This window comes from Hyaena hyaena, unplaced genomic scaffold (assembly GCF_003009895.1).
Source record: "Hyaena hyaena isolate Hyena2069 unplaced genomic scaffold, ASM300989v1 scaffold_18, whole genome shotgun sequence".
Classification (NCBI taxonomy): domain Eukaryota; kingdom Metazoa; phylum Chordata; class Mammalia; order Carnivora; family Hyaenidae; genus Hyaena; species Hyaena hyaena.
This window is the reverse complement of record NW_024080649.1, coordinates 1551391-1569235: the sequence shown is the minus strand read 5'-3', so window position 1 is coordinate 1569235 and position 17845 is coordinate 1551391. Positions and strand designations below refer to the sequence as shown.

General features: G+C 42.0%; 1 protein-coding gene across 1 annotated transcript in view; it reads left to right on the top strand.

Annotated features, from left to right (window-relative positions):
• The window catches only part of GFOD2 (glucose-fructose oxidoreductase domain containing 2), a 41141-nt gene that overhangs the window by 16256 nt on the left and 7040 nt on the right, over positions 1–17845 (top strand). The window contains exon 2 of the mRNA XM_039221271.1: positions 14052–14397. Coding sequence (XP_039077202.1) covers positions 14139–14397 — 259 coding nt within the window. The 5' untranslated portion in view covers positions 14052–14138. The remainder of the gene's footprint in view (positions 1–14051; positions 14398–17845) is intronic.

Below are 17845 nucleotides of genomic sequence, written 5' to 3'. Positions count from 1 at the left end.
TATATATATATATATATATATTAGGATAAATAAGGGATAACCTGACAGAGAAAACATTAACTACTCAATTCCTCTATTATATTTCTCCTTTTATCAAAGACTTAGCTGGGGGCCCCCGGGGTGGGGGGGAGGTGGAACCTCTCTGACAAAAATAGACTGAGTTGGGAAAAGCAGGCCCAGGGAAGTTAGAATACCCAGTTCTCAGAACAAGCTTTGTTCTCCTAATTTGAAGTACATGCCTGGGGTCTGAGAAAACCATGCTATACCCCCATATACTGTCTAATAAACTTTTTTTTTGATGTTTATTTATTTTTGAGAGAGACAGAATGTGAGTGGGGAAGGGGCAGAGAGAGAGAGACAGACAGACAGAATCTGAAGCAGCTTCCAGGCTCTGAACTGTCAGTACAGAGCCTGATGCGGGGCTCAAACTCATGAACCATGAGATCATGACCTGAGCCCAAGTCGGATGCTTAACCAACTGAGCCATCCAGGTGCCCCCTATCTAATAAACTTTTGAGGCATAATGAAACAGAGGGAGATGCCAGAAGATGGATAATATACAACATTTGTCCCACCTTTCAAAGATGAGCCTGATACTGATGATTCCTCAGAAAAACGCTAGAACATTTTATTAAGCAAAGGATCTTTAAACACTGAGAAAGACAACTGGTGAACACTGAAAGGTATATGCATTTGGCTGGTTTGCTTGGTAGAGCACGTGACTTGTAATCTGAGGGTCATGAGTTCAAGCCCCATGTTGGCATAGAGCCTACTTTAAAAAAAAAGAAAAGAAAAGAAAGGTTTGTAAAGGACAACATCATCTAACAAACATTTATTAAGGGCTAGCTCTGTTCCCTGGTGTCTATGCCACGAACAACTTGTTGCTGGCCTTGAGGAGATTTTGGTCAGTTCAGACTCTGTATTTGATAACAATGTAATCTTCTAAATTAGCTATTTTGGCTTGAATTGAAGATATGGCCTGCAAATTTGCAACTGATACAAAGCCTGGTACACATAGTGATTAAATATTCAGGAAGTTCTCAACTGGTAAATAAATGTCCAAATTAAATTACAGTTCTTAGAGGAAATTTTGAAAGTACTATACTTTGGTTCAAAAAAAGTAATTTGTACTGTGTTTATACCATTATTCATAATAGCTAAAATGTGGAAGCAACCCAAGTGTCCATGGTCAGATGAATGGATAAGCAAAAGGTAGTGTATATGTACCGTGGGATATTAATTCAGCCTTAAATAAGGAAGGAAATTCTGACACATGCTACAACATGGGTGAACCTTGAGGACATGATACTAAGTGAAATAAGCCAGTCACAAAAGTATAAGTATTATATGATTGCACTTACAGAGACTCAAACTTAGAGAGACAAAGTAGAATGGTGGTTGCCGGGGGCTGGAGGGGATAGGGTGTTGCTGTGTAGTGGATTGAGAGTTTCACTTAAAATTTTTTTTTAATTTTTTTAATGTTTTATTTATTTCTAGGAGAGAGAGAGAGACAGCGTGAGCAGGGGAGGGTCAGAGAGAGAGGGTGTCACAGACTGAAACAGGCTCCAGGCTCTGAGCTGGCAGTCAGCACAGAGCCTGACGCAGGGCTCGAACCCACGAACCGCAAGATCATGACCTAAGCGAAAGTCGGATGCTTAACCGACTAAGCCACCCATGCGCCCCTAATTTTTTTTTTGAGAGAGAGACAGAGCATGAGCAGGGGAGGGGCAGAGAGAGAGGGAGACACAGAATCGGAACCAGGCTCCAGGCTCTGAGCTGTCAGCATGGAATCCAACATGGGGCTTGAACCCACTAATTGTGAGATCATGACCTGAGCCGAAGTCAGATGCTTAACCTACTGAACCACGCGTGCACCTCTAGAGTTTCACTTCTACAAAGTAAAAAAAGTCCTGTGTGGATGGTGGTTGGTGGTGATGATTGTACAACAATGTTGACTGTTATTAATGCCACTGAACCATATGTTTAAAAATGGTTAAGATGGTAAATTTTATGTTGATGTGTATTTTGCCACAATTAAACATTTTTATTTATGTATTTTATTTTATTTATTTATTTATTTTTTTACAAATAGTTTATTGTCAAATTAGTTTCCACATAACACCCAGTGCTTATCCCCACTAGTGCCCTCCTCCATGCCCATCTCCCCTCCCCCCCACATCCATCAGTCCTCAGTTTTTGTCAGCATTCAAGAGTCTCTCATGGTTTGCCTCTCTCCCTTTCCCCCACCATTTCCCCCCTTCTTCTCCCCCTTCTTCCTCAGTTAAGTTCCTCCTAATCCTCCTATACGTGCAAACATATGATATTTGTCCTTCTCTGCCTGACTTATTTCGCTCAGTATAACACCCTCAAGGTCCATCCATGTTGCTACACATGGCCAGATGTCATTGTTTCTCATTGCCATGTAGTAGTCCATGGTATAGATAAACCACATCTTCTTGATCCATTCATCCGTTGATGGACACGTAGGCTCTTTCCATGTTTTAGCTATTGTGGAGAGACAATTAAACATTTTTAAAACCCAATGACATGAGGACAGAATAGTTATAAGGATATGTGATTCTTACTGTGTATCAGGATGACAAGGCCGTCTAAATTCTATAATGAATGTAAGCTGCTTAATAGGAGTATAGTATCTGAAGAAAGAAGGCCAGACAGAGTATGCTCAGGATATGGCATTTAGTTCTGGGGGCCCGGTTTAAGGGGGATGTTGGTAAACCAAAGATTAGACATGACAGGGCAGCCTTGGCCTTGGCTACTCCTCTTATAGAGAGTATGAGGAAGGCCAGAGGGAATTAGGGGAGTTCTGGCTCTAAAGGAATATATCAGTAAGCTTTTGGTATATAACAAACAAGCTCAAAATGCAGTAGCTTAAGACAAAGATTATTTCTCATTATTCTTTTTTCTCCCCAGCTTTATCGAAATATAATTGACATACAACATTGGGTAATTTAAAGGTTTACAATGTTAATTTGATTTTCTTGTGATTTTCGGGGAGTTCTGGGTGGTGGTTCTGGTTTAGGTGGGCTCAGCTGGAACTGGATGATCTCACTCATATAACTGGCATGTGGCTGTGTCATGTGGGGCAGTGAGGATAACTTGGTCACATGTCTCTTGTGATTGAGCAGGATGGCCTAGGCTTGTTCACATGGTGATGGTCCCAGGGAACCCACGAGCAATGTGAGAGAGCAAGCCTTCGTGCACAAGTATTTTTCAAACATTTTGTGTCATTTTGCTAATTTCCCATTGGCCAGAGCAAATGACATGGCTAAGTCCAGAGTCTTTGTGGGAGACTATCTGGTGGCATGAAAACAGAAAAGGGGGTTATTGTATTGTGGCCATTTTGCAACAACCTACCACTACCTATGAAGTTTGTAGGAAACATGACAGTTTCATTAGAAACATCACAGATAGTTCCACAATGTAGAAGACCTAGGACTTCAAGTCCATCCACAGAAGAGTTTTCTGACTGAAATGGTCCCAGAACAGAATCAGGCCACCAGTAAAGGGAAGGTCTTGTCATTGGATGGGTTGGACAGGCTGTGTGATCTCTTGTCTTTCTGACCAACTTAGACATGTTACATCATCTCTTCCAGGAAGCCTTTCCTGCTTGCACACCACCTGTGGCCCCTGTTGTTTATGATGGCTGTTCTCCATGTCACACACAGATTTCTGTTGCTCTACCTGTCATAATGAATAACAAATGTGTTTACATGCCTGTCTAGTCCATAAAATAGAGTTCCTTGGGGGTGATTCACCATTTTAGTACCAATGTCTGTAGGAAATTATGTTCCATCCTCAGGTTGCCTCCTGGTGGTCATTTGACTGTGGCAACTCCAGCCATAGAATCTTGCACTTAAAGCTGAAAGGAAGGAGAAAGAGGGGGAAAAGTGCCTGTCAGTAGATGTTACCTACTTAACCTCCTTTAAAGAATGTTCTCAGAAGCTCTACCAAACTGTACCTTCATCCTATATTTATCTTCTTAGAAACATCTTTTTTGCAGGAGAAGCTGGGAAATACATGTTTTAGTTCTGCATGTTGCATCTAGTAGGAAAGGATTCATAGGCACCTTCTGCCCGGGGGCTGACTCCTACTCAAGCTGCCTAATCGATGAATGACCTCTCTGACATTGTGCAGTTAACACCAAAATTCCCAGAATCTGTAACTCCTCAAACAATGAGATAGGATTTTTAATCATAATCCTGGCTACTTTCATGATTAAATTCTGTCATTTGGAGCTCCTTGTTTCATAACCCATGGGACTGGGCAGGGATCAGCAAACCTTTTCTATAAAGGGTCAGATGGTAAATATTTTCAATTTTGTGGGCCATATACTCACTGTTGCACCTACTTTGCTGTTTTATTACAAAAGTAGCCATAGATAAAGGAATGGTTGTGACTTGTGTTCCAGAACTTAAAAAAATAGGAGTCAGATTGGATTTGGCCCATCCCTATCGTGGGGACTGGATCTTTTCCTATGATTTTGCAGGAGCTGTGGCTCTAGGGACTAGGCATACAGAGGTAAGATGACATTCCACCAGTCCAGGGACAGCAGAATCTACAGATCCCAGCTTCTGCACAAGTTTCAACAAGTCAGGCCTTTTGGGTTCCCTGTTTCTCTAAATGACACTACAACTTGTCTTTGTTTTTTTTTTTTGTTTGTTTGTTTTTTATGTTTATTTAGTTTTGAGACAGAGTGTGAACAAGCAAGGGGCGGAGAGAGAGGGAGACACAGAATTGGAAGCAGGCTCCAGGCTCTGAGCTATCAGCACAGGACCCGATGCAGGGTTCAAACTCAGGAACCGCAAGATCATGACCTGAGCCAAAGTCAGATGCCCAACCGACTGAGTCACCCAGGCACCCCTACAACTTGTCATTTTATCCTTAGAACTTTGGTGTCATTTTTAGGGTGTCATATTTATTTATTGAAGTATGATTTACATATCAGTAAATTTGCCCTTTTAGGTGTACAGTCCTATGAGTTTTGACAAATGCACGCAGTCATGTCACTAACAACCTTTTCAAGATAGAGAACACCCACACCCCAAAATTCCCTGTAGCCCATTGCAGTTGACTCATGCCCCTTGGCAGTCACTATTTTCTGTCCCTGTTGTTTGCCTTTTCTATTATGTCATATGAATGGAATCACACAGTATAGAGCCTCCTGAGTCTGGCATCTTTTATTTAGCATAATGCACTTGAGATTCATCATGTCATTGAGTGCATTAGTAGTTTGTTCTTTTGCATTACTGAGTAGTGTTCCATTGCATGATACGCTATTTGTGTATCCATTACCTACCAGTTGAAGGACATTTGTGTTGGTTCTAAGTTTTGGCAATTAAATACAACCAGTATTAAACATTAGAAGATAGATGTTCACATACAGGTTTTTGTGTAAAAATCAGTTTTGTTTTTCTTATAGTTTTTGTTTTTTTTTTTTTTTTTATTTCTAGGAGAGAGAGAGACAGCGTGAACAGGGGAGGGTCAGAGAGAGAGGGAGTCACAGACTGAAGCAGGCTCCAGGCTCTGAGCTGGCAGTCAGCACAGAGTCCGACGCGGGGCTCGAACCCACGAACCGCGAGATCATGACCTAAGCGAAAGTCGGACGCTTAACCGACTAAGCCACCCAGGCGCCCCAAGTTTTGTTTTTCTTGATAAATACCCAGAAATGGGGCTACTAGATTGTATGATAAGTGTATATTTAACTTTGTAAGATGACAGACTGTTTTCCAAAGTGGCTATACCATTTTTTCATTTTCACCAACAATGAACAGTTGCTCTATGGCCTTGCCAGTATTTGATACCAGGTTTTCTGATTTTTAGACAGTTTAGTAGGTGTGTAGTTGTATTAAATAAGTTTTAATTTTTTTTGTATAAATTTTTGTAATGTTTACTCACTTTTGAAACAGAGACAAAAACAGAGTGTGAGTAGGGGAGGAGCAGAGAGAGAAGACACAGAACCGGATGCGAGGCTCAAATTCACAGATGGCGAGAACATGACCTGAGCCGAAGTCGGACCCTTAACCTACACTGAGCCACCCAGGAGCTCCTAATTTGCATTTCGAATTAAAGTAATCTAATAACTAATTACTATTGCCATGGTGGATTGTAGTAATTGAGTTTAGAATGTTGAACTAGCCATAGATTCCTGGGATTAAATTCTCTTAGTCATGCTAAGACTCTGATCTCCTCCTGGTACTGCCCATTGGCTGGACCCAGAAAGTCCAAACTCCTCAGGTTAGTGCTTGCTGCCACCAGCTCTGGCCCCTACACACCTTTCTGACTGGTTGGCCCCAAAATTTGGGCTGTGTTGTTTTTTTTGTTTTGTTATGTTTTGTTTTAATCCTTTTATCTCCACAGCTTTCCTGTTCGGCGCACAATAAAGGTATGATGTATGAATAGATCAACATTGATTTGAATGGTGGATCTGAGGCAAGCAATTGCCAAACCAAGCAACAGAATGAACTTTCCTGGCTCATACTTCTCACAAAAGAATGAAAGAATTACTACACACATACAAAACCTCTGTTTTTACAGAGGCTCGAGAAGCTAAGTAACCTGCCCAGGATTTCATAGCTAGTTGTGGCAGCTCTATCATAGACAACCAGCTGCACAACCTTGGAAAAGTTATCTAGCCTCTTTGAGCTTCTGTATCCTCATCTGCCAAATGGGATTGTGTGGATTTAGATGTACTATATGTTATACTAAACATTGTTTGGCCTATTGCACTTCACTGAATATTATCTCGGAATATTGTCTTCATATTCCTACACAGCTTTTGAAAAGGAGACATCTAAGTCAGTCATCGAAATCATTTTTTTATTTTAATGCTTATTTATTTATTTTTAAATGTTGTATTTATTCCTGAGAGAGAGACAGCGTGAGCAGGGGAGGGTCAGAGAGAGAGGGAGACACAGAATCCGAAGACAGTCTCCAGGCACAGAGCCCGACGCAGGGCTCGAACCACGAACCATGAGATCATGACCTGAGCCGAAGTTGGACGCTTAACTGACTGAGCCACCCAGGCACCCCCGAAATCATTTTTAAAATGATGGATGTATGGGAGGATTCCTGGCTGCCTCTGTTGGAAGAGCATGCGACCCTTGGTCACAGGGTTGAGTTCAAATCCTACTTTGGGCGTAGAGATTACTTAAAGAAGAGTTGGTTCTTTGGAAAGATCAACAAAATTGACAAACTTTTAAAAATTAAATTAGGGGCACCTGGGTGCCTCAGTCGGTTGAGCATCCCGACTTCAGCTCACATCATGATCTTGTTGTTCATGAGTTCGAACCCTGTGTTGGGCTCTGTACTGACAGCTGAGAGCCTGGAGCCTGCTTCGGATTCTGTGTCTTCTCTCTCTCTGCCCCTCCCCAGCTCATGCCCTCTCTCTCTCAGATGCATAAACATTAAAAATTTTTTAAATTAAAAATTTAAAAATGATGGGCCAGGCCCTGTAATAAATGTTTTACAAATATTAACTCATTTAATCCTTAACTCCCCTATGAGGTAGCTACAACTATCCCCATTTTACAGATGAGGAAACAGAAGCACAGAATGATTAAGAAACCTACCTGAGGTTACCTAGCTGGTAAGTGGTAGGGCCAAAACTTGAGCCAGACAAGGTGGCTTCAGATTCCATGCCTCTCACCTCTGTGCTATCTTCCCCATAGCCTTGTCCAAGTATACAGAGCCAGACCTGTCAGGGTACCTTCCACCCTGACTAGCATGTAGTGATTGAAATGCATGTGAGCTAGGCAGGGTTGAGTTTGTGGAGATCTTTGGAGAATGTGAAAGGTCTCCATATATACAAGGAAGTTAGGGGCTGGGAGTAGGGAAATTTTAGGGGTTAGAAAGGGTAGTCACTGAAATAAATAAGGGAAACCAGTTCTGCCTGCTTGAACAGGAAATACCTAGTGATCATGCCCGCCTAGCTTCATGCCATCTAGCTTCCTCAGAGGCCATCTGATGCCCCTTTATGGGTGTTGATGAAGTTGCCCTTTAAGTCACTGTCAGTAAAACAGAGGTTATTAAAATGTCTTCTAATCCATTTTGTTGTTTTAAGCCACCAATGCAAACATACACCCACATATAACTAGAGCATGAAGGAATGAAGTGGGAGAGAGGAGGAAGTGTGCCCTGGGCATGAATTTTGAGAAAACATGGACATCTTTGCTTATAGTGGCCGTGTTTCACTCCTCTGGACCTTATAGCTGTTGGTAATTAATAACCCATAAAGCTTTTGCAGAAACTTGCTTGTCTAATGCTACAAATTTGACACTCAGGCTCCCAGAATATCCATGATCTGGAGGTAACAAAACAACAGCAAATTGTTTTGCAGTAATAAATTGCAGTAACAAACTGCAAGTGCTGAAGGTGACCAAAATAGCTAAAGAGGAGAAGTCTAGGACATGATAATTATAGAAGATACTATGTGACCTACCTGTTTCCAACTAGACAGGAAGCTTCTAAGCGCAGAATTTTTGGTGAAGAGGAAAGAGACATAGCTGAGAGTCCACAGGTATTATTCATCATTATTAGAAAGAAAGATTAAGATAAAACCCAAGAGATGCCTGATCTGAAAATGAAATTAAAAAAACAATTCATTTACAATAGCATCAAACAAAATTAAATACTTAGAAAAAAATTCAACCAAAAAGTGTGTAGCTTACTCTCCAAAAACTATAGAACATCATTAGAAGAAATTAAAAACCTAAGTAAGTGGAAAGGCATAGCATGTACATGGATCAGAAAACCTAATATTGTTATGATGACAGCATTCCCCAGATTGATCTACAGGTTCAAAGCAATCTACCAAAATCCCAGATTGAACCTAAAATTTATTGGAAAATGCAAAGGACCCAGAATACCAAAAACAATATTGAAAAAGAACAAAGTTTGAAGACTCACACTGACTTCAGAACTTACTGTAAAGCTAAAGTAATCAAGATGGGGTGGGGCACCTGGGTGGCTTAGTCGGTTAAGCGCCCTACTTTCGCTTAGGTCATGATCTCGTGGTTCGTGGGTTCGGGCCCCGCGTCGGGCTCTGTGCTGACTGCCAGCTCAGAGCCTGGAGCCTGTTTCGGAGTCTGTGGCTCCCTCTCTCTCTGACCCTCCCCTGCTCACGCTGTCTCTCTCTCTCTCTCTCTCTCTCTCCTAGAAATAAATAAAATATTAAAAGAAAAAATGGGGTGGTATTGGCGTAAGGACAGACAATAGAGCTGTACAATAAAATTGAGAATCTCTAGGGGCACCTGGGTGGCTCAGTTAGTTAAGTGTCTGAATTCAGCTCAGGTCACCATCTCATGGTTCATGAGTTCGAGCTGCGCATCGGGCTCTGTACTGACAGCTCAGAGCCTGGAGCCTATTTCAGGTTCTTTATCTCCCTCTCCCTCTGACCCTCCCCCGCTGACTCTCCCTCTCTCTCAAAAATAAATAAACATTAAAAAAATTTTTTTTTAATTGAGAATCTCTAAATAAACCCGTACATTTATGGTCAACTGATTTTCAACAAAGATGTCAGAGTTGTTCAGGGGAAAGAATAGTCTCTTCAACAAGTGGTATTGAATAACCACATGTGGAAGAATAAAGTTGACCCCCATACCTCTCAAATCCTCTATCCCTGCTACCCCCTGCCACTAATTTACTTTCTATCTTCATGGATTGCCTGTTCTGAACATTTTCTATAAATGAAATCATACAATATATGTCCTTCTGTGACTAGCATCTTTTACTGAGCATAATGTTCTCAAGGTTTCTCCTTGTTGTAGTTTATATCAGCACTTCATTACTTTTTGTGGCTGAATAATACTACATTGTATAGATATACCACATTTTGTTTACCCATTCAGCAGTTGAAAGATTGGCCTATGAACATTCATGTACAAGTTTTTGTGAGGTGGTACGCTTTTAATGTGATCAAAAAGGGTCTCAATAAACATCTGTTCCCCACTATTTAATTTTCCCAGAAAGAAAAAAACACTCCTCATCAGTTACTCTGAAACCATTGTGATTTTGAGTAACTGTCCCCCCCAACTTTTAGTTGATTTATAACTGATAGTTTTGCAGAGCATTCTTCTTACTATGTTATTTAAGTGTGTGTTTTGAAACCCATCTCTTTTTGAGATAATCCTTGAAAGTGACCCTGTACAAAGCTAGGCCTGTCTTAAGATTTCTGGATCATGTAGGACCTTATAAGTCATACTTAAGAATCTGGACATTTTTTATTTATTTTTTTTAAGGATCCTTTTTATTTTATTTTATTTTATTTTTTATTATTTTCTTAGAGGATGAGAGAGAGTCTTAAGCAGGCTCCACACTGAGCATGGAACCTGATGAGGGGCTCAGTCCTACAACCCTAGGATCATGACCTGAGCCAAAATTAAGAGTCAGACAGACACTCAACCAACTGAGTCACTCAGGCAGGTGATCCTTAAGATCACTTTATAGTGAGTCCAGGGAGAAGTCAAAAAAGGGTTAAAAAAGAAGGGAGTGATGTGATCCCATTTGCATTTTAGAAAGGTATCTTTACAATATGAAGATTAGATGAAGATAAGAAAGGATGGAAGCAAGAGAGATCAAGTAGAAGGTTGTTGCAGTAATCCAGGTGACTGGTACTCAGGGCTAGACTAGGGCAGTGGCAGAGGAGATGACAATGAAGGGACGGATTTAAGAGATAATAAAGATGTAGGATCAATAAGACTTGATGAGTTAATTTTGCAAGTAAGGGAATAGAGAAGTTGGGGGTGATGGCCAGCTTTCTAGACTAAAGAACTGAGTTGGTGATAATAACATTCCATAAGAGAGAAGATAGGGGAAGAAAATGTTTGAGTGAAGGTTTATGATAAATATTAAATACTGACCAAATATGCTTGGCTAGGCACTTAAAACTGGACCTCATTTAATCATCAGAAGACTCTGGGAGCTAAATAGCATTAGGCGTGTTTTACCCGTGAAAAGGGTTGCATAAGAACTGGTGAAGCCAGAATTTGAACCCAAGTATCTCTGATGCCTTCACTTCAGGTGCTCTCACCATCTCACTTTACTCTTTCTGTTCAGATTTGGTCATGTGGGTTTGTGGGTTATCAAGACTAGAACACCAGTGTATATTCAGAAATAGAACATGTGGGTGTGAAACTCTGAAGGGAAATCTGGGCTTGTTCTGCAGATCTGGGAGTCGCTGGTATACTGATAATGCTTTGGACATGAGTAGAAAAGAATATGTGGAACAAGAAGAAAAGAGGACACCTCTGACTGAACCTCAAAAACCTCAGCATTGGAGGAGCTGGGAACCCCAAAAGTGGCATTCAGAAATGACCAGAAAGGTGGGAGGATGTCGTGGATGGGGAGGGAAGAGATGTATATCCCTGGTACTTGCAGTCACTAAAGGAATACCATGTCTCCTTTAAACTGGAAATAGGTTGGGGCATCTGAGTGACTCAGTTAAGCGTCCGACTCTTGGACTCTTGGTTTCCGCTCGGGCCATGATCTCTCAGTTCGTGGGTTCAAGCCCTGCATTGGGCTCTGCGCTGACAGTACAGAGCCTGCTTGGGATTCTCTCTGTCACTCCCCTGCTTGCTCGCTCGTTCTCTCTCTCTCTCTCTCTCTCTCAAAATAAATAAACTTAAAAAAACTGAAAATAGGTGGACTCTGATCTGTGAGGAGATGCAAATGAAGCAGTGTTATGTGGATTAAAGTAGAACAGCAAAGTCATGTGTTTAGATAAAACTTCTTAAAATTTAGGATTTGCAGTGAGCAAGATCAGTAGTAAGATTTTTAATGGGGTGCCTGGGTGGCTTAGTTGGTTAAGCGTCCGACTTTGGCTTAGGTCATGATCTCGCGGTTCGTGGGTTCGAGCCCCGCGTCGGGCTCAGTGCTGACTGCCAGCTCAGAGCCTAGAGGCTGTTTCAGTCTGTGACTCCCTCTCTCTCTGACCCTCCCCTGCTCACGCTGTCTCTCTCTCTCCTAGAAATAAATAAAACATTTAAAAAAAATTTTGGGGGCATCTGGGTGGTTCAGTCAGTTAAACATCCAACTCTTGATTTTGTCTCAGGTCATGATTGCACAGTTTGTGGATTTAAGCCCTGTGTTGGACTCTGCACTGACAGAGCAGAACCTGCTTGGGATTCTCTCTTTCCACCTCTGTCCCTCCCCCGCTCACTCTCACTCTCTCTTATTCTTTCTGTCTCAAAATATATAAACATTAAAAAATTTAAAATTTTAAAAATGTGTTAAGGGGTGCCTGGGTGGCTTGGTTGGTTAAGCACCCGACTCTTGATTTCAGTTCAGGTCATGATTTCATGGTCATGAGATCAAGCCCCTTGTGGGACTCCCCACTGAGCACGGAACCTACTTAAGATTCCCGTGGCCCTTTTCCACTCCCCAGCTCGTGCTCGTTCGCTCTCGCTCTCGCTCTCTCTCTCTTCTCTCTCTCTCAAAAAAAAAAAAAAGAAAAAAGGTTAAGATGGTAAATTTTATGTGTATTTTACCACCAAAAAAATGAATTTAACTTAATATAAAGAAAATGACTGTGACACAGCTTCATTCCTATATATATATATATATAGGATATATATATATCAGATGGGTGTGATATATATATATATATATATATCTGTCTCTTCTAGAAATAAATAAAAATTTAAAAAAAAATGTTAAAAAAAATTTTTTTTAATGTTTTACTTATTTCTAGGAGAGAGAGAGAGATAGCGTGAGCAGGGGAGGGTCAGAGAGAGAGGGAGTCACAGACTGAAACAGTCTCCAGGCTCTGAGCTGGCAGTCAGCACAGAGCCCAACGTGGTGCTCGAACCCACGAACCGCGAGATCATGACCTAAGCGAAAGTCGGACGCTTAACCGACTAAGCCACCCAGGCGCCCCTTATTAAAATTTTTTGAAAATATTTCTATTTAGGTTTGAGAGAGAGAGAGAAAGGGAGGCACAGAATCTGAAGCAGGCTTCAGGCTCTGAGCTGTCAACACAGAGCCTGATGTGGGACTCAAACTCACAAACTGTGAGATCATGACCGGAGCTGAAGTTGGACACTCAACCGACTGTGCCACCCAGGTGCCCCATGTTCTTTATTTCATTTAATAACCCTTGTGATCAGAAGGAAAATTTTCACCGTAAGACATATTCATTGTATAAAATTTGGCAGAGTTTGAAAAACAAAATTCATCCATAATCCCATAATTTGAGTAATTATTAAATTCAGGTATATTCTAATCCTTCTAGTGTCATGTGTGAGATAATGTTTACAGATAATATTATAGATATCCTTGTATGTTTTCATTCATGTATCTTCTGTGCTTTAAAAAAATGGATATCATACTTCACATATTGTTTTGTTTTCCCCCTTTTCAGTGAACATATGGTGATGTCTTTCAGGTCATTGAGGGCTTTCTCTTCCCATGGTTTTCAGTGACTGCATAGTATTATTTATCCTTCCTGTTACTGTTAGTCAGCATCTAGATTGTTTCCCAGTTTTTCCACCTATCCTAGCCAATGTTGGAGAAAAATATCCTTATACAAAAAATACCATTTTAAACTTCCTGTTATAGTTGTTGCCAGTTTGGTAGTTGGGAAAAAGATATTTTTTGTTTCTAGTAAACATTTTCTATGCTTGCTACCATAAACTTTTAAATTATAATCTGCATAGCACTTAGGTGGTTCTCTTCCGACTTGTATTGGTTTTGTTTCCCACTCCTCTTTTCCTTTTTCTAATATAATATCATAGAATCATGAACTTTTACAGTTAAGGCCCTGATGGTTAAATGATTGGACCAAAGTCACACAAAGCATTAAGTAACAGAACAGAGATTTAACCCAGCTTTACTCCTTTTTCATTTTTATTCCTTTCAGTAGATATACATTTGCTAATATCCTTTCCTTGGGAAAAGCTTTTGAACCTTTTCAATTTGGAGCAGTATTTCATTTGTGCTTTTGTGGCAGAGAACTTGTTGCTTCCAAATAAGTCCAGAAGGTAGCCTCAGCTGAGTGTACCATCCACTAATAGCCAGTATAATGCTTGCTATTCCAGGAGCCATGTTTGACCAGGACTGTGGGAAGGTCGTATTCATGCTGGAGGCTCTTGTGAGGAGATGAGTTGGTGAACAGAGAAGCCGGCATGAAGATGCTCCCAGGAGTAGGCGTGTTTGGGACCGGCAGCTCTGCCCGGGTTCTAGTCCCACTGCTGAGGGCAGAAGGGTTCACCGTGGAGGCCCTGTGGGGGAAGACTGAGGAGGAAGCGAAACAGCTTGCCGAGGAGATGAACATCACCTTCTACACCAGCCGGACCGATGATGTCTTGCTGCATCAAGACGTGGATCTTGTGTGCATCAATATACCCCCTCCACTCACCCGGCAAATATCTGTGAAGGCTCTAGGTACGGATAGTCAGGACACAGCCAGGGCAGGAGGTATCTCCCTCTGGGTGGTGTCTTGTGTGTCACTATTCTCCTCTTGGGCCTATGTAGTCCTTGGGCTTTGGTGTGCAGGTAATAAATAGCACTCTGGGACAGCACTCTCCCTTAGAGCCATCCTGGGGAGGGCACACTGAGGGGTGTTTCAGCTGTGGAAAGAAATGCTCCAGGCTTCCCCACCTCCCATAAGTAACTCCTTGAGCAAAAATTAAGCAAATGCCTTGAGAGGTGTCCTGTCGCAGGGACCAGAGATCATTACATTTCATGCAGTGTAAAGTTGGCCTGTTTGAAGTCAGAGTTCAAAGACTTGGGCAGTGGGAAATTGATTGTGACTGATGTGTTTGTTCTTCCATTTCTGTGGCATGTAGCACGTCAGAAAGGAGGGGAGGGTGTGTAATAAGGCTGCCATTTCCCATGTTTTGTCACTCCTTCACTAGATTGAGTGCACACCCTTCCTGCCAAATTTTGCAATCTTGCTTTCCAGAAGGCAGGAAGGCTGTCTGACAGTGCTGGGCTTCCCTGACAAGATCCACAGGACAGCCAGCTCACACGTCTGCCCCCTTGGGAAGCAGAAGGCAGTGCAGGGCATGCTGAGCTATTTTCCTGCAATTCCTGTTGGGCCTCTCTTCCCTGTCAACTATAAGCGACCTTTTCTCTTTTTCTAATGTAAATCAGAATCTAATTTATTAGGAAAGTAAGCCAGTAAATAGTCATCCAACAGTTTTGTTGTTTTGTTTTGGTTTCTTTGTTTGTTTTAATTCCTTCTTGGTGTTGGATCAGAGGCCTCCCTGCCTTCAGATTTTACAGTTCAATTGGAGAGACTAGAGATTACACACATTGCAAAGTAAATGAGACAATTCAGGTAGCATATACTTAATTGACAGAGAAATTATCTAATGTAAGGTGATAGGAGCAAAAATATTTCTCTGATGCAGTCAGAGATCTCTGGGCCCAGAAACTGGTATGCCATCAGGCTTGGCCACTCCTCCTGGCCACTACCATGGTGGAGAGTCCAAGCCTCTGTTACTTGTCTCCCTTGTTCTCAGGAGAAGAGGATGTCTGTCACCTCTGGCCTAATGCATTGGTAAGGATAAACGTTCATTGGAGTGAGTAAGAACATGAGTGTCTGGTGGTTGATTTGGGAGCATGTACATTTTGGCCAGAAATTGTAGATGGTTCATCTTTTCTAAAAAGCACTCTGAGGATGTGACACTGAAGCTGTTTACTGGATACTGTTTAGGCGGGCAGGTAATGGCTTTCAGATTGGGTTTAGAAGTAGGCCTATACCAACACTTTAACCAGAGGGCTAGTTCAAGGGGATCAAGCTGCTGTGGTCACTTGACTTCCTGCCATCCCTGTGGCGTCAATACAGGCTGGTGAGGCCAGGTGTATTCAGAGGCAGAGTTCTAGAGGCTCTCAGTCTTCTTATATATTAGGGTTCCCACAGAGACCATTGCCAGGCTGTGTAGGAAGAAAGAGGAAACCCCAGGGTTCTTTGGCTACAAGCCTGCTGTTTTCTGGTTCCTGGTATAGGAAAGCAGTGGACTTTGGATCTTTTAATGTAAACAGGAAGGACAGGAATGACCAGAGCTTCTGGAATCTATGTCCTAGCCCTCAGTGAAGCAGGGTCACCTGTCTTGACAGCATAGAGGAGGAGGGTGTGAATGAGTCCTTGGTCTGTTCTTATAGACACACAATCCCAGGGCCAAGTTGGTGGGACTGGGAGAGCTCATGTCAGCTGGACCTGCCTTGAGGCACTGCCCACTCAAACCCCAAAAGAGTCACTGAGCATGTTGTGACCATGAAGTTCACTTCTTGTGAACAAAGAGGTGCTCTGGGGCACTTCACTCCCAGGTAATCTGGGGAATATGAGATGGAGAAAGGGTTGCAGCTTGAAATTTGTTCACCCTCCAAAAAATCTGAGTTAATAAGCACTCAGCATTCAGGCTTTTCCCACTTGCTGGAAACAAAAAAAATCAGTTCCCAGCCTCTAATCTCTCCTTCGGCTTCCTATCAGGAATGCTAGATAACTTAAATAAATATGTCTTTCAAGGCAACCCAGGTCTGCCTAAAGTTAAAGACCCTGTGCAGCTGGCCTGCAGGAGCCTGTTTAACTTAAGCTGGACTTTAGCTCTTCTACTGATAAAACTACCGAGTCCTAAGTTAAAAAGCATTCCTGTTGTTCAAGCTTAAGAAGGGAGGTCTCTCCCCTTTCCCTGACCTCTCATGACATGGAACAGAAATTTCCTTATCCTGGTTTTACCATCCCCAAACTCCCTGGGGCCACAAAAGTCCTTTCCCCCCCAGCCCACCTCCTTTCTGTCCCGTGCTGCAGTGTCCACCCCAATTCCCGCAGTGAATAGTTACAGCAGGTAGTTTCTGGGTTGGCCAGAGCTACAGCCCTCAGATGAGGTGTCTGAGAATCTAATGTCCTCATTACTTCCCTGGTCAGCTGTATGTGTTCTGCAATCAAGTGGCCAAATTAATCACCCAATATTGTGATTCTGTGGTCCCTAATCCTAAAATGTCACATGTGTAGGGAAGCATTGGAGATTCTCCAAGGGCGGATCGTGATAACAGTCAGGAGCTATTCTCCCTGCAGGGCCCCTTCTATGAGACCCCAGTGCAAGGACCTCTTCTCTTGGCTTGGGACCCCCTGTGTCTGTGGACGTATTAACATAGGACTTCGACATGAACCACCCCAAGCTCTCGGGAATATCCTAAGTGGTGTTGTCTTGTGGCTACTCATACCCTCATGAGCTTTCATCTTAAAACATGGAGTATTGATTTTTTTCTGCTTCCTAAAACAGCAGAAGCTGCCCAGTCCCAGCTCTCTTCAGGGCTTTTTCTAAATTTTTTTTTTTTATTTTTTTATTTTTTTTGCTTTCTTAGTCCATATACTCAGAACAGGCATGAGAGCAGAAGGGTTCATTTTACTTCCTTTCCCTTCCTACCAGAGCCATACATTTTTTGGCCTTGGACTACACTAACTTGTTGGATCAGTGTTTTTAGAGAACAGTCTTTAGGAAATCGTGGACCCCTTTCTGCAATTACAACTGAGAGTACAGAGCCCATCCCCTAAAATATAGATTAAATACTTTTGCCCAAAGCTGGTGATCTGCTAAATGTATGAAGGTACACAGACATGTTCATCTCTCCAGCCCATGTATATTAGGCAGTGTTCTCCAGAGAAACAGAACCGATGAGGGTATATATATAGAGAGAGAGGAATTTATTTTAAGGAATCAGCTCATGATTGTAGGAGCTGACAAAATTGAAATCCACAGCATAGGACAACAGGATGGAAATTCCAGTAAGAGTTGTTGTTGCAGACTTGAATCTGAAAGTGGAATTCCTTCCTCTCCATAGAATCTGTCTTTTTTCTTTTTTCTTTTTTCTTTTTTTTTTTTTT